Consider the following 23,138-nt stretch of genomic DNA (forward strand, 5'->3'; position numbering starts at 1 on the left):
TCATGTGGGTTGTTCTTGTTGTTTTGCCAGGAGACCCTGACTGGAACTAGAAGACAATGGAAAAGCCCACCTCTTAAGTTGATGATATAAAAGAAAAGCAATTCCAATGCGAGAAGGCTATTGACATCCACTGAAGACAAGGTGTCAAGGTGATCACCTTCACACCTATCAGTGGACTTGAACTTGTGGATCTTTTGCCACTTTTCTTCCAGAGCCACCACACCTTTGATGAAAGCCACACTCCTCTAGGGACTCTAGTAAGTTTAGGGACCAATTTGATGGCTCGTAGACATTATCTGTGGGACCATAGGATACTGGGAATTATCCCCTCTGAGTTCTCAGACTTTGCTCCAACCTTGGAAGGGGAAGTTGGAGATCTGACCCCCTCCCCAAAACCCCTTGCTGCCTGCATGATAAGAACCACACCGGCTGCCCTGTGAGGTCAGAAAATTGGCCAACTGCATTTAGCTCAGAGATACTACTCCAAGCACTACTTCAGCCTTTGGAAGACCCAACTTCTCCAACCAGGAGAGGCCTTAGCACCATTCAATTTGTATCCCCAAACTCCCCCTTAAGCAAACAGGGTCTTCAATAGGGATGCCGCAGGAGTCTGAGAGGTGGGTGGGATCTGGCAGATCCCTCCCCTCTCAGCCTCCCAGACCCGATTTGCCGAGCTGCCACCATTTACCAGACCCACTTGCTGATTGCAGCATGATCCATGAGCACCTGGCAGCCACCACATCACCTTGAAGGGCCACCATTTTCCATAAAAATGGTGACTTGGGGTTTGGAAAAGTAATGTTACTTAAATGGCAGCCGTAAAGAGACCATTCATGCAATGGTCCATTTGCATCTGTAATGTCGCGTAGCTGGCCCTTTACGGCTGCCATTTACACAACATTAATTTCCTGAAAACCCCGAGCCATAACTTTTCTGCAAAATGGTGTCTCACTAAGAGGACAGACACACACACCCATTGCTCTTGCTGGGAAGTCGCTGTGCCATTCAGCAACAAGTGCCCGAGGAGAACTGATGGTGGTGAGTCCCTCCAAACTTAGTCACAAATGTTATGTCCCAGGAGGTCCTTACAAAGATGACATATGGATCAACCCCAGCCAAGCCAACTCTCATAGACACAGACTCCTTAACTGGTTTTCTAATGTTCTCAGCTTGACAGGAAGCTGTAGTAATGGTAACTATTAATGCCTCAAATATTGGCCAAGATCCAAAGAGGCAACTTTAGGCAAACCCATTGGCTAGAGTCCTAGAGTGTACCATGGATCCTTTACATAAATTTAAGGACTGTAATATACCCAAACATACTTAAACACACACACACACGTGCATGCACACACAGAGAGAGAGACTTTCTGAAGAAGGAGTTCTATCCCAAATACCATGAACAATCCCATAAGGGATTTGGACCACTATTTCACAACCATATTTTGCAACACGCTGGGTTGGCTTCATGCCAGAAGCTGCAGCAGTGCAGTAGACTTTGAACTTGGCCTTAACCACAACCAGTTCTCTAGAGGTTCAGGCCATTAGCCTGAAAGTTAATGCAAGGGTAGGCTAGTTTCCCCCACTGTATATAAACTTCCATCTTTCTTTGCAGCCTCTGCTGTCAGCTGATTAGTATCTCTGATTATTTATAGTAGTGTGGGTCAGAGTCGGGGAGCATTAAAAATTGAACTCTAGCGGAACATGGCTTGCCGTTGAATGCATAATGCAAGCTGCCAAACAGTGAGCCCTCCTTCCGTTGCATTGCCAGGGACTTCAACCTTGACCTCTCCTATAAAAGTTGGGGTAAATAAGCTTGTTTTTACTGTTTCCTTCAAGAACTCTAAGGAATAGATCCCAACCAGTTTTGTTTCAGGAGGTACCTCTATAGCTGGTTAATTTGGATTGTTCATAAATGTGCAATTCTCATGTCATTTTGATTTTGAAAATGTTGTGTGCTGTCAACACTGACACCCATCTCTTCCTCTAATGAGCTCAGAGTAACAACCATATGGTTTCCAGGCATTCTCCCATTCATAGCAAATTTGCATCATGGTTAAAAGAAACCTTCAGCCTGGTGCAATCTCTATTATAAATTGATTTAGAATAAAATGATAGATAACATCTAGGGGTGTGCTCCACTTCGTTTCGGATCCCCGAATCCGGAGCGGGCTGATCCGCACCTCCGATGCCCAGTTCCGGAGTGGATTGGGGGAAGTGCAGTTTGGTTTGGAACTGTCCGAAGCGATTTGGACCATTCCAAAGCTCCGGACCCAGGTAAGTGGAGGAGGGGAGCTTACCTGGCTCCCCTGTCTGCCGCCACGGACAACGGCAGAGTCAGGTAAGTGGGGGAGGGGGGCAAGCCAGGTAAGGGAGAGGGGGAGGGGGGTTACCTGGCTCTGTCATGGTATGGGCAGCGGCTTCAACTAAGGCCCAGGCCTCAAGGCGGAAAGAGTCCATGGCCTGCTTCTGGCTTGAGGCCTGCGCCTCAATTGAAGTCGCCGCCCGGACCACAACAGATGCAGGTAAGTGGGGGGGAAGGGGTCTTACTGGATCAGGCCCCGAAGGTCCAGATCAGACCCTGAAATGGTTCGGGGTGGTGGTGCACAGCCCTAATAACATCACCAGTAAATTGTAAGGTTGCCACATTTAGAATTCCAAGTTATATCTGCCCAAAGAATGGTTTCAGTTTCACTTTTTCCCATCGTTCGTGGGTTGTTGTTGTTGTTGTTGTTGTTGTTTTAAAAAATCTAAATTTCTTTCTATCCCAAATATGAAGACATTTGCGATTTTAAAGAAAAACCTTTGCAAAACTTAACTTAATTTGAATTCTTACCCATTTGCACTGGCTGAAATGGACAGTGACAACTATTTCCAGCATGCAAAGTGCTGTGCTGTGTTTGTCTGCCGTAAAACAGCTATTATTTTGGAATGCGGCCATCATCATCATCATTGCAGCACCAATTCAGCACCATGCTTGAACACATTGGGATTCAAACCCAGATTTTAAAAGGTAAGCACTCACTGTCCTCTGCCTGGGTAGATGGATGACTTTTTTTTTCTTTTTGGTCAGTTTCCCTTTCTCCCACATTTAAATAATTTTAATCTCATTATTTCCATCCCAAATGTGCAAATGTTGGTAAACCCTTTAAGTCATCGTCATCATCATCAACATCATCTACAATGATCTAACACAGATTCCAGAGTGGTGAACATAGGAATAAACAGTAAAAGAAAGAAGATGAAAAAAGCAAATTAAAATGGTTCAATTTAAAAACATTGGAAACCTGAAAAGCAGTGGCTATTCAGTTGAGGAAGGCTTCACGAAACACAGTTGTTTACAGGAGGCTCCAGAAGCAGCCTAGTGTTGGTGCCTGCCTGACCTCCAGGGGCAGAGAGTTCCACAGAGAAGGGGCCACTACATTAAAGGCTCTTCTCCTGGTGGATTATAATCGGGCCACAGTTCCACCTGGAACCACCAGGTACATGCCCTCTGACGACCTCAGTGATAGGGCAGGTTGGTAAGGGAGAAGGCGCTCTCTCAGGTATCCTGGTCCCAAGTTGTTAAGGGCTTTGTACACTAGTACCAAAACCTTAAACCTGGCCTGGTAGCCAACAGGTAGCCAGTACAATTCCTTAGCAAAGGGGTTATATGCTGAAAAGAGGCAGCCCCTGACAACAGCTAAGCTAGGGTGACCATATTTGGGAAACCAAAAAAGAGGACACCTAGTGTGTGTGTGGGGAAGCAGCTTTCTGAGTCCTGCAGAAAGTACGTTATTCCCCCGCCACCTTAAAGAACCCGATTGGAGTGGAGGAGGGGAAAGGATTTCATTCTGCACCACCACCATCCACTCCAATTGGGGCCTTTTCTATAATGTCCACGAATGACCCATTTTCCCCTTTAAGACCTCAATTGGAGCTCAGGGTGGGGGAATGATGTGCCTCAAGAAAGCATGTCATTCCCTCCTGCCATGCTAATGGCAGCCTTAAAGAGGAAGGTGTGTCATTCCAGGACATTATTGAAAATTATAGAAAATCCCCCCTGACACCATGGAAAGAACAAAAACCAGGACAAATCCGGGGAAATCCTGACAGTTGGTCACCCTAGCTAAGCTGCTGTTTTCTTCACTAGCTCCAGCTTCAGGAGGAATCTGAATGACATCCCTGTATAGAGCACATTGCAGTATTCTAGTCTTGAGGTTACTTGGTGCCTGTACCACCATGGCCAAGCTATTCCTGTCCAGAAGAGGCTGTAGCTGGTGAGCCAACCAAAGCTGGTAAAAGACATTCTGAGCTGCCACAGCCACTTAGGCCTCCTGTCATCATAACATCCTATCCCAAAATGTGTCAAGATCCCCACACCCTATTTCTAAGGTGGTGTGAGGAGTGTTTTGAAGGCATTGATGGTGAAAAAAAGATCTTATGAGGAGGGAAGTTACCACTCTGGCTCCCACTTCTCATGAAATGTGGAAAGGACATAAAAGAAACCAGCTCTAAAGAGACACTATTTTCTTATTCTCAAAAGATAAGCAAGAAAGGAGAGTTTAAGATAAAATACGCTGAAAGGCAGGGGGGCAGAGAGAAGAAAAGGAGAAGGTCATAAAAAGGATTGCCTCATTGGCTCATAAATAATAGAAATATAAATGTCATATGAACTTTATTTTATGGTGTAGGCGGCCTACTAAAAAAATTAGACGCAAAGAAAGGCTCATTTTGAAGAGAGGGGCTACCTATTCTCTGCTGCTCAGGGCAGTTATTCATGCTCAGTGACATGCCAGACCTTGTGACACCGTCTTTCTATTGGCCGAGCGCACCAGGTTCCATGCGCTTGTCATTTTCAAACAGAATTGACAAGATAAGAAGTTGCTACACTCAGAGCAGACTGCCCTCTCTTATAAAATCTGAGTCTAATCCGGACTGGATTTAAGATCTCCCCAAGATAAACTCATCTTCAAAACTGCCAACATAAATGGAACTCAATCAACACCTTTGGGATTTATGCATTAAAGAATGTCCTCTTCTTATCTGGATTGGTATATATTTATTCGTATTTTTAAAAAAGGTTTCTCTACCACTGAAATAATACTAATACTAATAATATCCAAACAACATGTTGTTCATCTCATTTCTTTTCATTTCTATCCTGCCCAACAGCCATTTTAACCCATGGCTATTACGACACTTTCCACCCTGCCCAATGGACTGTCATATTATCAAGATATAATGATACATTATTACGGATGTACAAAAAGATACACTAATTTGAAATGGGAATGTTCCACCCATCCTTGGTTGTTTTTGGATGTTGTTTTTCTTCAACAATTTCCTCACCTTTTAATTCAAGCATCCAGCTAATGACTACCCCAGAAGTGATGTATGGGAATGGACTCAGCAGGTGATCAAAAAAAGGTTGACTTTTCTCAGAGCCTTATAGTAAAGTGTTCAGCTACTACATTCCCCCACCTATGGGCAGGCTAATTAGATTAAAGGTAGAAGATCAATCACTCAGCCCTGTCTTGGTAAGATTAATTACTCCAGCCCTCTGCAAATTAATTATTAGCATACTACTTTGAAGATGGGGAAAACCTGTACAGTTAAGGATTCACATACACACACACACACACACACAGGGAGAGAACACACAAAAGCAAAATATATCCCAGCTAAGAGATTTATTACCTTTATATCCCCCAGTGACAGTACCTGCCTCTTGGTTTTGAATATGTTGCCTTGTTATCTTTAAATGCTAGGCAACTCCTGCGTTTCTCAAGATGAGTGCCAGTTTTGTAACACCAAAAAAGTATTTGAGGACTTCTGGCCAAACTAGATATGACATTGTTCACGCCTTTAACCCTAGCATGCTTAGGATACTGAAGTCAAGCAAAACTTGAGTTCATCAAAGTTCTCCAAACTCCACCCCAAAGCTCATTCCAACTCATGTCCTTATCAGTTTGCAATCCTTGTTTGTGTGCATGGGTGGTGGTGGTGGTGGTGGTGGTGTGGTGGTGGTGGAGTTACAAGAAAATGTCTGCACATCATTCCATTCTGAGCTTTTTTTAAAAAAGGTACAAATACTTTCATGTGCATGACCCAAATGTATGCATTCTGTTGAACACCTTTTTTGGTCTGCTACACATTGCAAACTCCAAAGTATATGGACTTCAACTGCAGATTGCATTCAAGTATGTGTTCAACTTCTGTCCAGAAAGTGAATTGGGTAAATCCGGGTTAAATGAACTTAAACAAATTTCTTATACATCCTTAAGCATGGTTGCATTTTTTTTAAAAAAAAAAAAAAAAGCTGGGACAGGGATTGGAACCATGATTGTGGGAGGTAACATTCCCCCCACACTGTGGTCTAAATTAGAATCACCCCCATGTCTGCTATTTGCCATGGTAAGGTTTTCTCCCTTGCGAATAGCTGGTGTGGAGAGTGAGTCCCATTTGGACTGCGGCAGGGCAAAATTGTGAAGCCTCCCCCCATCCCGAAACTACATTCCCAATCCTGCTTTCCCAGCCTCTTCAGTAGCCATTTGTTCTTTTATTTTTTAAAAAAAAATGCACCACATGGTTCAAGATGTGAATAATGTCATGTCTGCTTTGGTCCTTAGTTAAGAGGGAGGACACATTTTATTTCAGAGGGGAAAGTATTCACAAGAAAAGGAAAGTGCTGAATGGGATCCAAAGGCTATATTTTATTATTATTTATTTGGCTGTTACCAATCTACAAAAATAACCTCTTAATAAATAGCAACAATGCTGTTTAGAAGCATCAATTAGGTATGAATTCATTTATTATTATTATTATTATTATTATTATTATTATTATTATTATTATTATTATTATTATTATTCCCTCTCAATTGCAGTCTCATCCCATTGCAAATTACATTGGCATTTCTAGGCTCTTCAATCGCCAAGACAAAATGGAATGTCTGCCTTAATACTCTACCCAGTAATTAAACGTAAACTCAAATAATAATAATAAAAAGTACTCAAGGACAGAAGTTGCTCAGTGTTGATCAATTACCGTCTTTTAGCCCAGTTATGAGAATGGGTGACATCGTTCTCCTGATCCTGTAGCTCAATTTGCTGAACCTTTCTTCAGAATTGTTATTGCATGCTTTAACACCATAGGATTGTGGTGTGTCCCCCTCCTCCAAAAGGGGGGTTTGCTACTTGTCAAAGACAACAAATTGGAAAGTCTCCATCTGGGTCCATCATCTGAATCTTAAAATAAAGCTCAGTAAACAGTGTCAAAACAAACAAACAGGAAGTTACAACTGCCACAACACGCTTAAGCCCTGGGAAGAATGGTGATGACTGTCCACGTTGGTTCTTCCTTTGCTGCAAAAGAGGGTTCATTTCTATTGGCTTACGTTCTCAGGAACATTGGATGCAAAATTTGGACCCGTGGAGGTCCCATTGCAAGTATGATACGATGCAACAAACTTACTGGACTCTGGATCTGAATTGCCATCTCCCTCTGTCCGACTGTTGGGTGATGTCTGTTCGTAGTACTCCTCTTGAGGAAAACCAAGTGGTAAAGGATGTGATGTGCTGGTGGTGCTGCTGGGTTCATGGTCTCCTAGCCCACTGTCACTGCAGCTTTCCTGAGACCCATCTGGCAGGTGAAATGTGACTCGACGCTGTGACTGCAGAGGGGGGAAGAAAATTACAAAGTTCCAGCAATGTCAACAAGCAATTGCCGAATACATTCAACTGTGGAAATGTATTATTTCAGTTACATAGAAAGGACGTTGTATCTATCCAGGGTAGCAGTGTATAAATTCAACATTTCCTTCAACTGAGTACTTTCCTTATCAATCCAGCTTCACCCAATATGGTCATTATTGTTGTTTCTGCCGTTGTTGGTTCAATCCTATGCATTTGAAGACAGAAAAATATCCTACAACTTCCAGCATAATGCTGGCCATTGTAGGATTCCCCCTCCCATGTCTAAACATGCATAAGATTGAATATTAAATGGCATCCTAAACCTCAGTTCAAACTGAAATTAGGGTGACCCTATGAAAAGGAGGACAGGGCTCCTGTATCTTTAACAGTTGTATTGAAAAGGGAATTTCAGCAGGTGTCACTTGTATATATGGAGAACCTGGTGAAAATTCCCCCTTCATCACAACAGTTAAAGCTGCAGGAGCTATACTAGAGTGACCAGATACAAAAGAGGGCAGGGCACCTGCAGCTTTAACTGTTGTGATGAAGAGGACATTTCACCAGGTTCCCCATATATACAAATGACACCTGCTGAAATTCCCTTTTCAACACAACTGTTAAAGATACAGGAGCCCTGTCCTCCTTTTCATACAGTCTCCCTATATAATAGCATTCCCCTGTGAATAGCAAAGGAAGCCACCATTTTTATGGTGGCTGTCAACATTCACTTCACCCCACCACACTAGCTCTGAATAGTAAGCTGTTGATGATTTAGACATGAAGCTCACTAGGAAGTCAGCTCCCCAAGCAACCAGTTGCTAACACTCAGCCAAACTTTACCTTACTTAGAGAAAAAGTAGGAGAAAGGTAGACCCTTCTCCATTGGGTCTTCCCTGTCTTGCCACATGATAGCAGCCATTGTATCAAGATGCAGCAAGGGGAGATGGGATGCGAGGCTGTTCCATCAGCTTCACTGGAAGACCTGCTCTTCATAACTTCAAGGTTTGGCACCTGCAGCTTTAACTGTTGTGATGAAGAGGACATTTCACCAGGTTCCCCATATATACAAATGACACCTGCTGAAATTTCCTTTTCAATACAACTGTTAAAGATATAGAAGCCCTGACCTCCTTTTCATATGGTCACCCTACACAAAGGTTACAACCCAATAAGAGTTGTATTTTATTTATTTTGGGAGTGGCAGGGGGGGCAGAGGGTGATCCACCCAGCATTACTTCTTATATTGATGTTACCAAAGTCTGTTTTTCGCAAACTTTTCAGACATTGCTTTGAACTTGACATACAGAACAATGCAGAGGATGTAAACATCCTCTTTTAAATGAACCAGCTGAAGGGTTTTGTGCTCACAAAATAAGACACATCAATAAGTCAGACTATTTTTTTTTTTTTTACATCTAACATAAAACTGATATTTAAGATCTTAGGATTTCAGTAGCTTAGAGATGAATAAGAATGAAAATATGTAATGTCTGCTTTCCCAAACAACCTAAAAAAAAGAAAGTTAGAAAGTGTGGTTTTTCTTTTCTTCTCAGACATTTGACGATGGGTTAATTATAATTATAAGATGAAAAACAAGAACAACCTCATATGGGATTGAATATTTTTTTTAATTGATCACAAGTTTTTTCATCAAATAGGGTGCAGTCCTATGCATGTTTTTACAGAAATATGTTGCACTACTCCCAGAAGCTCCCAACCAGTAGTAGGATTTAACTCTCTTGAAACACACATAGGATTGCCCCCTTAATCTAACTGAATAATTGACAATCATAGAATCATAGAATAGTAGAGTTGGAAGGGGCCTATAAGGCCTTTCTCCGCTGTGGCACCCCAGTTGTGGAACGAGCTCCCCAGAGAGGTCCGCTTGGCGCCTACACTGTACTGCTTTCGTTGCCAGCTGAAGACCTTTTTATTCACTCAGTATTTTAACACTTAATTTTAACTTAAATTTAAATTTTACTGTTTTAACTCTGTATTTTAATCTTATATCAACTTTGCTGTGTGGTTTTATCCTGGTTGCGCTTTTTATACTGTATTTCGTAATTGTGTTTTAACCTGTTGGGTGTTTTACTGTGGTTTTAATTTTTGTGAACCGCCCAGAGAGCTTCGGCTATTGGGCGGTATAAAAATGTAATAAATAAATAAAAATAAATAAATAAATAAATCGAGTCCAACCCCCCTGCACAATGCAGAAAATGCTGAAGTGCTACAAAGATGATGATGATTTAGAATATTTATATACCACACCCCATTGAAAAATTTCAGAGCGATGTACAAGGTAAAATGAAAATAAAATGTGTTATAAATAAGGAGCATCTGTAAAAATGTGATACATTTTTTTTAAAAAAAATATGTGTGAAATATTCTTTGACATATTTCACGCTATTGTAATTCCTTTCCTGAAATAAAAGAGGGGAATTATTTTTGCATTCACAGATGCCCTAAGAGTAATTACATTTTCTCTAAAGAATGTCAGATGTCAAATAAGGGCACATAGTTAACCAGGGACATTTGCCATACAATCCCATTGATACAGGTTAGATTTGTTGAAAAACACATGTTCTTGTTCAGGTCATGTTCATTGCAATGAAAATTGCACTGGAGACATTCTGATATAACTCAAGGCTGTATTTTGGATAAGACAATAATTAGATATGGTGAAGTACTCCATTTAGTAAGTGTGCAATCTTAGGCATGTTTAGACAGAAAAAAAGTCCTACAGCCCCCAGCTTGATCAGCCTCATGGACTCCAGTCTGCAGACCACCACACTTGCCTGATTCAGTGTACACTTATTTGAGTGGAAGTGAGCTGCCATCTTGTGAAATGAGCTGCCATTTTGTGGAAAAAAATGGCTCATCTTTTTTTGTAAATGTAATGTTGCATAAACAGCGGCCATAATGGGGCCAGTTACACAACATTACAGACACAAATGTCCATCTACACCTGTAGTGTTGTCCCTTTATGGACACCATTTATGCAACGTTACATTTAGAAAGAAAAAGAAACTGATCTGCATTTTTCTCTCAAAATGGCAGCATGCACAGCATGGTGAGCAGAGGCAGCTGGCCAGTGGGAGATAGGCGCGTGGCACGGATGGAGGTGAGTCCACCCATCGCTATCTTAAATCTCCCATTTTATTCACCCACATGCAAATATCGGTCAGATACCTAGGGAGGTTCTGGGCTCTCCCACACTAGAGGCATTCAAGAGGCAGCTGGACAACCATCTGTCAGGGATTCTTTAGGGTGGATTCCTGCATTGAGCAGAGGGTTGGACTCGATGGCCTTGTAGGCCCCTTCCAACTCTGCTATTCTATGATTCTATGATTGGGGTGACCAACTGTCAGGATTTCCCTGGATTTGTCCTGGTTTTTGTTCTTTCCATGGTGTCAGGGGGGATTTTCTATAATTTTCAATAATGTCCTGGAATGACACACCTTCCCCTTTAAGGCTGCCATTAGCATGGCAAGAGGGAGTGACATGCTTTCTTGAGGCACATCATTCCCCCACCCCGAGCTCCAATTGAGGTCTTAAAGGGGAAAATGGGTCATTCGTGGACATTATAGAAAAGGCCCCAATTGGAGTGGATGGTGGTGGTGCAGAATGAAATCCTTTCCCCTCCTCCACTCCAATCGGGTTCTTTAAGGTGGCGGGGGAATAACGTACTTTCTGCAGGACTCAGAAAGCTGCTTCCCCACACACACACTAGGTGTCCTCTTTTTTGGTTTCCCAAATATGGTCACCCTATCTATGATTCTATACTCTAACAACTCAGAATGCATCCAACTTAACATTTCCCTGGTGTTAAAACTGACGTAATCCCAATTTGCATCATAAGAATTGGAACATCACTTGCCTGCTTGAAACAAAAGCTAGGAATTTTCTCAGTTATTAGAGATATCGCTGGTAGGTTTGAATGGAAATCTCCCATCCTGTCTTAAAATTTCCTCTGTGTGTGTGTGTGTGTGTGTGTTTTACAAAGAGTGAGTGAAGTGAACAAGCTATATGATCCATCTACACATTGGGTGGGATAGAAACATTCTCACTTACACCTTCTGTCTCTTTGATCCAGGTTTGTTTCCCTTCCTATACTTGACTCTTCTTCTGTGCCTTTGCACGTACACTCAAACCTACAGACAGCATGCTGTAATCAAATTAATAAAAACAGACCCAAATCCTTGTTATTCTGTTACTATTTATACTTGTTCCCTTTGGAAACAAACAGGGAAACAGCTGGAGTCTGAGGATATTTTGTAATCTTATAAATTCAAATTGAAATGCCTCAAGGAAGAAGTTTCAAAAATAAACGTGACAGAAGCTAAGTCCCTGCTTTTGGGAGAAAAATGCATTAGTGTGTCTTGCTTGAGATTGACATACATGAATTCAGAAAATCACCACTTTTCTATTTTTCAGAAAGGGAGTAAAGAATATAAGAAGTGCCATTCTGGATCAGATGGTGGGTCCATTTAGTCCAGCACTCTGTTGCCACAGTGGCCAACCAGCGGTCAACCAGGGACCAAGGACCAACAAAGCAGGACATGGTGCAACAGCACCCTCCCATCCATGCGCACAGGCTTACTGCCTCGGATGCGTGGGTGGGTGGGTGCATACATGCACCCCTATAAAATGGTTCTAATAGTAAGAACGTTTTAGAAGACACACATTCAAGGAGGTGGTTATAGACCAAACTTTATGTGGCCATAAATTCACTGTGCTTCTGCATTGCATCTTCTGAATTCATAAGGGGAAAGGGAGTAAATGCTACAAGGTCTTCCAGGGCATCCTATAAGATGAGTGCTACAGCTTTGTGCATATTTTGTCTCCCAAGGAATCGGTGAGAGAGACTGATTGAGGGGGTCGGGAGGTGTTTTTTTCTTATGCTGAGAAAGAGATCTCTCCAGTGCCATGCAAAGTTGAAGAAATGTAGCATCTCTTGGCATGGTAGAACCTCACAGCTGATGGGGGACAAAGTTCAGTAAGCAACTGATGGGAGAAATAAGACTTTAGTGTATTTGTTGGATGCTGTGCAAACAAACCCTTTGGCATAGGTCCACCCATACTTTACTGGTAGGTATGCCTAGGGATATTGGAGAAACCTGTTTGGTGGGTGGAGCATTGAGTTGGGCCAGTGAACAGATTTTCTGTCTTCTTTAATCTGCGTAAATTATCGCCTTTGATTGCAAAAAGGTAGTGCCGCAATTTGTGCAAATTATACACATTTACACAAATTTCGGACACAATTTGCTCAAATCTCTACTTGCGCAAATTGCAGCCCAACAACAACAATAAAAAAGCTGTCTGCACTTCCTGATCTGAAAAGCCCTATGGGAGGAATTACCTGGGTAGCTTTCCCCGAGGTTTATGTGAAACGTGGGAGGCCAAGAATGCTTCAGGCTGCCAGAGAGAGGATTGTAAAATGAAAGACCTGACACCTGTGCCTACTCCTCAGCCACCTCATATGTAAGGGAAGCACAAGAATCCTGAACCTAACCTATGATAATTTCTCAGAATTTTTCTTCTTTGATTTTCTTTTCAAAGAATTTATTTTTACTTTATTTTACTTTATTTATTTTAATTTATTTATTTTACAATTTATTTTACAATTTATTTTACTTTAACTTGAGCCCGTTATTCCGTGTCCTGCATTCTTGATCCTCCCAGAGTGCAGGACATGGAATAACGGGCTCAAGTTAAAGGAAGCCAGATTCCAGCTGGACATCAGGAAAAACTCCCTGACTGTTAGAGCAGTACGACAATGGAATCAGTTGCCTGGTGAAGTTGTGGGCTCTCCCACACTAGAGGCCTTCAAGAGGCAGCTGGACAACCATCTGTCAGGGATGCTTTAGGGTGGATTCCTGCCTTGAGCAGGGGGTTGGATTTGATGGCCTTGTAGGCCCCTTCCAACTCTGCTATTCTATGATTCTATTTGTTATCAAACTGAATGAGAATGTTTTTTGGGGGGGAGTTGGATAATTTTTAGGCACGACACTAATATAATTGCCTCTTGAATTGCTTTAATGCAGGATGTAGTGATGCCTAGTGGCTTTCAGCCTGGGCTTTCCATCCCCTGAAAAAGTGGGGAAGTGTTCTGATGATTCAGAAGAAAAATAAATACCATACAACTTGTATCTGCTTCCTTTTTTATACCAACTTGAGAACAAACAGAAAGGCCAACAGAGAAAACTCATCTTAAAGTTGCATATAAAGATGCCCTGTTCACCTGGGGATAGACTGTCAGAGGCAATGGATATCAAGAATCGTCCCCTTTCTTCTACTTTTCTCAGTGTTTCTGGTACTTAGCACATCTGAAAGTCTAGTCGCTACCAATCACATCACTCCATACACCTCCTTCCCTGTGGCTGTCAAATCTCATCTTCCAAGGGTAAATACACATTGGGGCGGGGATGGAGTAACAAGAGGGACCCATGAGACTTTGGAGCAACATTCCAAATAATGGAGTTACGAGCAGCCATATCCGATACATCATTCCCAATGGGGCCTTCTTCTGCAACATTACTAAGCTCTCCGGTAAAGCGAAATCTTGGCATGGATCTGCTTTGATTTAATAAGAACTCTTTGACAGCACACCTTAATTGCTAATAAGATTGTTTAGGGCAGCAACCCCTCAAACATGCGATAGAAGTGGAACTACTTTTGAGATTAAAATTGGAGGTCCACTTCGTGTACACTGCAAAATGTCTTGTGACTTGCTTCTTTACGTATTTATTGTTGAGAAAATGTATATCCGACAGTTTCACTTAGGCTATTTGAGTATGGACACATACGAAAGAATTACCCATCTTCAGGGGATCTTTGCCACTTCTTTTGTTGTGACTATCTGAGTATCCCTTCTAGAGATGTGAATGTCCTGTGCCAAAACCTCTCCTTTAGCCACTCCTTTATTTCCCAGAAAAAGGGGCAATCGTTTTTCCTGAATCGTTTGCCAGGATTTTGAGAATTTCAGAGAAAAAAATATTCCCAGTATGTAAGGGCTTCAGTGCTTACCTTACTCTAAGGAGATGACTGAAGGGATTATGTGTATATCCCATTCTGTCTTTGCAATCCTTCCAGCTGTTTGGGCTTCCTGGAAAACACCCAGTATTTTAACACCTAATTTAATTTAAATTTAAACTTCGCTGTTTTAATTCCTTACTTTAATCCATATCAGTTTCTGCTGTGTGGTTTTATCCTGGTTGTGCTGTTTGTATTGTATTTTGTATTTGTGTTTTTAGACTGTTGGTTCTTTTATTATGCTTTTCATGGTTTTAATTTCTGTGAACTGCCCAGAGAGCTTTGGCTATTGGGCGGTATAAAAATGTAATAATTTATTTATTTATTTATTTATTACATTTATTTATTACATTTATTTATTTATTAATTACATTTATTTATTTATAACATAAATAAATAAAATAAATAAATAATCAGGACTTCCTCCCTTGGGGCTTTCCAACATTGCTTGCTGCCGAGTACCTGAAAACTAAGCAAGGTGTTTTTTTTGGCATCTGACACCTGGCTCATGACTAGAGTGACCAGATTTAAAAGAGGGCAGAGCTCCTGCAGCTTTAACAGTTGCATAGAAAAGGGAATTTCAGCAGGTGTCATTTGTATATATGGAGAACCTGGTGAAATTCCCTCTTCATCACAACAGTTAAAGCTGCAGGAGCTATACTAGAGTGACCAGATTTAAAAGAGGGCAGGGCACCTGCAGCTTTAACTGTTGTGATGAAGAGGAAATTTCACCAGGTTCCCCAATGTACATACAGCACCATGTACATTGATGATGTTATATAAATAAATGATAATAATAAATAATAAATACAAATGACACCTGCTGAAATTTCCTTTTCTATGCAACTGTTAAAGATACAGGAGCCCTGTCCTCCTTTTCATATTGTCACCCTACTCATGACTTCCTGGTTCTGATTTGGAAGCTGCCCCTGCAATGCATGTAGACGTTGCATGTATCTTCAGATCTGGGGCAGCAAATGGGCAATGTGACCTCAGTGACCTCCCTCCCACTTCCTGAGTTGACCTTGCTCCGCCTTGCTACTGTCACTGGTGTCCATTTGCTTGCGTTCTCCCTCTGTCTGAATTCACACAATCCACTCCAGGCAAAGTACAAGGCATGCCGAGGATGCAGCTCTTTCTCCTGGCTCTTGGAAGAGGGCAGGTGAACAATGACAACAATAGCAAGAAGTACTTGTACCAGTTGGGGCAGGATTTTCTGGGGACTGACACTTCGACTGGTGCTGGAGTGAGGACTCATCCAGTGCCAAAGATGCCCTGGTTCAAGGGTGGAAAACTGAACCCTAATCTAGCCAATGAAACCTCTGCATTGATCTGTGGGCCTCATCCCATGGCTCCACAACACACACATCCCTCGGGCTTGAGGAGGTGGTGGTAAGAAGAACCTCCACTGTTATTACTAATCACAAATAAACATCTGCTGTGGATTACCAGCCAAGGCACCAGGATTGGGGGATAGTGCAGGACAGGTCAAACACTGATGGTCAAGCACCATCCACCCAGTGTCTCAGCTGCAGTGGCTGCACTGTGCATGGGGCTTCCTGGATCAGGTAAGCCTACGTGCAGTGTAACCTAGTACCTGACAGAAACACCAGATCTACCTGGCACATCAGCCAGGGAGCAAGTTAGCACACCCACATCCATGTAGGGCTGGGGAGAGGGATCATCCAGCCATACAGCCCACCCCTAATTGGCTCTGTACCCCTGCCCTGATGGTTAGAGTTTCCAGATTTTTCATTTCCCTGGATGGAAGAAATGGTCTAGTTACAGCAATTGTGTCTGGTTCAGAAATACTATCGGAGTTATCAAGCTTAATCCCTTTTCACTCATCAGCATAGTACAGCACATAGTAAAACTATTAGGGTGACCATATGAAAAGGAGGACAGGGCTCCTGTATCTTTAACAGTTGTATTGAAAAGGGAATTTCTGCAGGTGTCATTTGTATATATGGAGAACCTGCTGAAATTCCCTCTTCATCACAACAGTTAAAGCTGCAGGTGCCCTGCCCTCTTTTAAATCAGGTCACTCTAGTATAGCTCCTGCAGCTTTAACTGTTGTGATGAAGAGGAAATTTCACCAGGTGTGAGTTGCCTACAAATGACACCTGCTGAAATTCCCTTTTCTTTGCAACTGTTAAAGATACAGGAGCCCTGTCCTCCTTTTCATATGGTCACCCTAAAAACTATAGGATCCGCTACTACAAGATGTAGTGATGGCTGCCTATTTGGATGGCTTTAAAGGCTGTGTGTGTGGATAACTTCATGGAGAAGAAGGCTATCAATGGCTACTAGTCCTGATGGCTATGTGCTACCTCCAATATCCAAGGCAATAAGCCTGTGTGCACCAGTTGATGGGGAACATGGGTGGGTGAGTGGGTGTTATTGCAGACAAGTCCTCCTTGTTAGTTTCTGGTCAACAGTTATTTGGCCACCATGTGAACAGAATGCTGGACTAGATAGACCCTTGGTCTGATCCAGCATGGCTCCTCTTATGATCTTATGTTCTTAACATCCACTAGGACTAACCCAATTGTCAGACTCCTCAGATCTGTTCTAGCAGTTCTCTTAAGTAGTGAAACCTCTGCACATGTCACATACACAGTAGGAAGCTGATCTTTGCTATGCCTTTCATTGTTTGGGAAATTGATCAAAGGTGGATTTCAATGATTTATGAGAAGAAGCCAAACAAGATCACCTCCCCATCATTCTAATTCTCTTTCATGCCAAAATAAATAAATAAATAAATAATAACATGTTTGATGTGTTAATCATCATTTTCCCTTAACAACATCTACCAATTAAACTATCATCTTTCACACTTATCAACATCACAAAAGAGTCACAGAACTGAAATGAAAGAGCAAATAAAAAGAAGGGCGGGACATAGCAACATTTAAAGTGTCACAAATATTTAATTTAGCTTCTGAAAGGCGGTTATTGTATGCTAACTAGAATCAGAATGAGACTTAAAAGAAGGGTTTTTTTTTTTTAAAAAAAGTAATGTGTGTGCAGCGTTTCACATTGGCATGTGATTATTTTAAATGTGTTCATAAAGATACACAATGAAGTGATGTCTGGTGTATAGATTGCACCTGCAGGGTTAAATAAATGTATATACTCCAATTGCCTACTTTTGTAGTCCAGGGGGGATTCTACACGCCGTACTGAGGCCGCTTCCATGCGCCCCCAGTGCAGCCCCAAAGCGATCGTGTAACTTGCCTGGAGAAGTGACGAGGAAGAGGCATCCTTGCCGCCGCTGCCGCCGCCACCCACCTGCCTCTGATCCGGCCGGGTCGGAGAGCTCGGCGGAAGAAGGCGGGGCCGAGCTCTCCGTCCCGGCCGGCGAGGAAGTAGGTGGGTGGCGGCGGCGGCGGCGGCAAGGACGCCTCTTCCTTGTCGCTTCTCCAGGCAAGTTACACAATCGCTTTGGGGCCGCACTGGGGGCGCATGGAAGCGGCCTCAGTACGGCATGTAGAACCCCCCAGGTTAAAACAGTTGAATGTCAACCGAAATCTGGTTAAAATTCTACTTTTTAAAATGTATTTATTTAACACATTTTATGCTGCCTTTCCTCAGAAGGAGCTCCGGATGAGTTGGGTTAACCTAGTTTATTCTCACAATAATGCTGTGAGTTAAGTTAGGCTGAGTCACAGTGAGACGTATCCAGCACCTTATTTGCTATTTTTGAATCTCGCTCTCTCTCTCTCCCCCCCCAAGCTTTTCAAGTTCTGAGTCCTAGCTCTTTTAAATTGTTGCATTTAATCACACCAGTTGCTGGGGAACATTATCAGGAGGGTGCTGTTGCATTCATGTCCTGATTGTGGTTTTCCATGGGTAGCTGGGAAACCACAAGAAGAATGCTGGACTAGATAGACCATTGGTCTGATCCAGCATGACTCTTCTTATATTCTTAACCTATTGGTTCTGTTGCTTGTCTTGGGGGGATTCCACACGTCGTACTGAGGCCGCTTCCATGCGGTCCCAGTGCGACCCCAAAGCGATCGTGTAACTTGCCTGGCGAAGAGACGAGGAAGAGGCGTCCTTGCCGCCACCACCTACCTCCTCGTCGGCCAGGACGGAGAGCTCGGCGGGAGAAGGCGGGGTGGAGAGCCTGCCTTCTTCCACCGAGCTCTCCAAGCCGGCTGGCGAGGAAGTAGGTGGGCGGCGGCGGCGGCAAGGTCGCCTCTTCCTCGTCTCTTCGAACAGGCAAGTTACACGATCGCTTTGGGGTCACACTGGGGCCGCATGGAAGCGGCCTCAGTACGACGTGTGGATTCCCCCTTGTACTGATTTCCTCGATGTATTATTTTATTTGGGACAGCCATTGTAACACACTGCAGGTTGCAATGCTAAAATTCTCAATCCAGTCCCAGCCATGCCATAGGAAGGACTATACCACCAAGGCTAGATGTTCTGCCTTGATTTTGCAAACAAGCAACAAGGTTCTGATTGGTGCGTCTCCTTAAGTCTGAGTAACTCCTTTACCAAATCTTCCAGTTCCCAGAACCTGATTTCATTGATTTAAAACATTGACATCCTGCGTTTTGATTTTTTTAAAGTGTTCAAAGCAGTTTAAAAGAACAGCAGCAAAACCTCACAAAGCTTAACCATAAAACATCATTAAAATGCAATAAAACCCGTAATTACAACTTAGTAAAATCAGTGAAACACATAACATATCATAAGCAACAAACAAGAATAACAACTTGTTCACTGCCTCAGGAGTGTTTGAGTGAGAAATAGGGTAGAAATGTTTAAACAAATAGATAAATAAATGTAATAAATATTTTTTTCCAGAAGTTGCACTGAAATCAGCATGACTGGTCATTAGAAGCCCAGGCAAATGGAAAGACTTCAATTCAGCATATATGCAGAGTAGGTACTAGGGGAAATGGTGAGTACATGGTTAGTGGGTACATCAATGAGGGTGTGTTGTGGGGCCAGGGGACACATGCAAATGGTGTTCCACAAATCAAAGCTCCTCTGTCCAGTCACTGCCAGCCTAACTTCTATGGGCACCCGTAGAAAAGCTTCCAAAGAACTTAATAATGACATCTTCATAGTGTCCTGGCCCATAATCTTGTCTTGCTCACAAGCAACCTGGCAGTAGATGGACATGTGTGAGAAGAAAAGTTTGCAACTTTGGAAGTGAAGAAGACATATGTCCTAAAGTCTGCAAAACAGCTGAATGTGCAAACACTCCAACTGTCCCGATTTATCATGGACAGTCTGGCTTTCTCGTGGCTGTCCTTGATAAATCACTGTTTCTATTTTTGTCGTTTGATAATGCTTTATTCAAATCGTTTTAGCCTGTGTCACTGAAGATGGTGTTTTCTAGGTTACAGCCCCTTCCCCCATCCCCAAGTCTCTAGCGATTAATTCTCTGAGTGTAGGGTGTGGATGCATCTTGTCTGTAACATGCATCAATGTAAATGTGGACTTGGCATTCATTAAAAAGGGGTCGTACAACTATATGGTATTTCCAGCTGATCAGTAAACCCTGGTCAAGAAGTGTTCCTGATTAGGTGCAGAAGCCCTATCCAAAGAAGGCTGTAAGAGATCTGTCAGATGGGATGGGGCATCACAGGTTCCCTACCATTGCTTCTCCACCCTCACTTTTGTTGCTCAATACTTCCTCTTTCTCAGGGAGAGGAAAGGGGAAGTAAACAACATGGACATGGCACATTCAGTGGACCGTTTCTATTACACTACTTCTCCTGTGCACAGCAGGAGATAGTGGCAAGTTCCATCTCTAAAAATCAATCAGACTTACCAGGATCCTTTTTTGTCATGAGAAGAAGGCTAGAAAGGGTGAGAAATACATGGGAGGCAGACATCATCATGAATATGATCTGCAAAAATCCATGTGTGCCCAGTGAGGAGCGTGCAATAAAACACTCATCTGATGGTGTTCTAAGAGTGTAGGAACCCTTTTCTTATGAATGCTGAATGAACAGCTGGGAAGCATGGTCAGTGGGTATATCAATGAGGGTGTGTTGTGGGGGCAGTGAACACATGCACGTTACTCCCTCATATGTTCATTAATATCCTTCTAGTAAATACGTGCAACTGCCCTATATCTGAAGCAGCTGACCTTGAACATCCTTCTTTAATTGGAATTTTATTTATTTATTTATTTATTGCATTTTTATACTGCCCAACAGCCGAAGCTCCCTGGGTGGTTCACAAATGGTTGCTCAAGGTCAAATGCAGAGGTATTTCTCAGTCTTGCTACCTGATTCCTTTTAACTGGAAAGCCCAGAGACTTCACTCGGAATCATCTACATGCATTCTGACACTGAGCTATGTGTACTGTCTTTGCTTTTATTGGCTGGGTTAGGAAAACAAACAATGAAATGGTTTTGGACTAGGAATAGGTGACAAATTCATTCAATCATTTTGGTTTTAAGTGGACATAAACCCATTTGCACCTCATGGAACTGAACACAGAAATGGATGGAATTTGCAATAAAAAAGCCCCCCTCCCCCAATTCATACATTTTTGGGCTTGCAAAGTGTTCATTGAAAGGAAAAAGAAATATGTTCTGACAACACGCACACATTTGAAAAATGTGCAAACACTGGGTACATTTCCAAAATGCACACAAACTCAGTAGTAACAACTGTTGAGGCCCAGGACACACTCCGTATACAGTTTTTGAACCATTTCAGTGTCACATTCTGCCTGGTGTAGATCTGGCCAATAGTTTCTATTTCAGAAAGTAAGACATAGTATGAAGAATTCTGGATTTCATTTAGTGGTTTTAAATGACCAGATTTATCTTTGGTACCATTAACTAAGAAAATACAGATTTTTTCCAACAACATAAATGTGGCTTGAGCCACATTGAAAAGATTGAGATTTTATTTGTTTGTTTTGTTTTTTAAGTCGATGTGTGGTGCAATCCTTTGGATATTTACACTGAAGTAAAGACCATTGTGTCCATTGTGATTCATTCATTCATTCATTCATTCTCCCTTCATTCCATATAGCCAAATCTATGAGCCCCCCAAAATCCAACAAACCCCACCTTCCAAAGCTGACAGTACAAGGAGTTAAACCACAGTTATTCAATGCCTCCCATTCCCAAACCAGACAATTTCCCCAATCACCTTGGTAGATAGTATTGCTAGCCACCAAGAAATCAAGTAGAATTCATAGGGTCACACCTCCCCAGCCTTTCTCCCAAGGTAGATCAACATACACAGCAAGAAAAACTGTTCCCATGCCAAAACCTGGCCTGAACCCCAAATGAAATGGATTGAGATAATTAGTCTCACCCAAGTGCAGATAGAGTGGGTTGGCCAATAGCCACCCAAGGATCATAAGTTGGCCTGCATCAGCTAGAGTGTAGATATAATTCACAGATGAATTCTTTCAAAGAACATCAACTGCTGATAAGCGTTTATTATTGTGGTGGTGGAGAGGACAGAAACCTATACTGAAGAGTGTGCATTTACATTTTATAAATGTGCTGTATTATTTATGACAGCATCAGCTTTTAAAATTAGATTTTTTCAATTGTGTTTCAAGCAGGTATGCTTTTCTTTCCCCCATGTGTAGGTACAGATTTATGCAATGGCATAAGTTATTGCAATATCTTATTCATTGTCCTCTGGACCCTCATTTTGCACAGTAACGCTCAAGGTTAGACCATTAAGTGCCTGCATGATGAAGCAATATGAGCTCAAGGGATTCGGAAGAAGTTGGAAACAGCTGATCAAAAATCAATTTACTCTTTTTTCTCCCTTTCCCCCTTCCCCTTAATTTTTCATTTAAAGGTCAAATCCCTTTCAAGCTACATTCAGAGATCTAATTCTATAAACTATGACATAGATACACTCAAGTTAAATGTCTCCTCCATCATGGCATGTTTCTAGCTATTTTTTCTCTTTAAGCTGGGGCAAAGGAAATACTTCTGTGTCTCAGACCACACCGTGGTAACATGAGATGAACTCAGAACCCTCCCCCTTTCCCTTAGGTTGAATGTCCACAAACTTTTGAGGGAGACTTAAAAGAGTTTCATTACAAGTAGCAAAACTGTCTGTGCACCTCTAAGTTTATGACAGTTATATCTCCATGCAAGAGAGACATTCAACCCACAAAGCTGAGTGCTTGTCACATTCTGAGAAGTTACCTCTTCCTTAGTTTCGTCAGAATCTCCCAATGCATGGTAATGTATTTTCAGGACAACCCTGTGGTTCCCAGAAGGGCATCCTAGGACCAAAGGATATTGCAGATTTCCTGCCCACCCCATCACAGCTCTAGACATGGCTATACCGTCAGGAAGGGAAAATCCAGCACATAGTTAAGTTATGGAACTCACTACCACAAGATTTATTGACCTCCACCAATTTGGATGGCTTTAACAGGGGGTTGGATAAATTCCTGGAGGTGATGGCTATCAATG

At 42.3% G+C, this 23,138-nt stretch overlaps 1 protein-coding gene across 1 annotated transcript in view; it reads right to left on the reverse strand.

The window, feature by feature from the left end:
• PCDH11X (protocadherin 11 X-linked) overlaps positions 1-23,138 on the reverse strand; it is a 700,409-nt gene that overhangs the window by 161,901 nt on the left and 515,370 nt on the right. Inside the window, exon 5 of the mRNA XM_063142140.1 lies at positions 7,457-7,655. Coding sequence (XP_062998210.1) covers positions 7,457-7,655 — 199 coding nt within the window. The remainder of the gene's footprint in view (positions 1-7,456; positions 7,656-23,138) is intronic.

The sequence above is a fragment of the Elgaria multicarinata genome, chromosome 15 (genome assembly GCF_023053635.1).
Source record: "Elgaria multicarinata webbii isolate HBS135686 ecotype San Diego chromosome 15, rElgMul1.1.pri, whole genome shotgun sequence".
NCBI classification, from domain to species: Eukaryota; Metazoa; Chordata; class Lepidosauria; order Squamata; family Anguidae; genus Elgaria; species Elgaria multicarinata.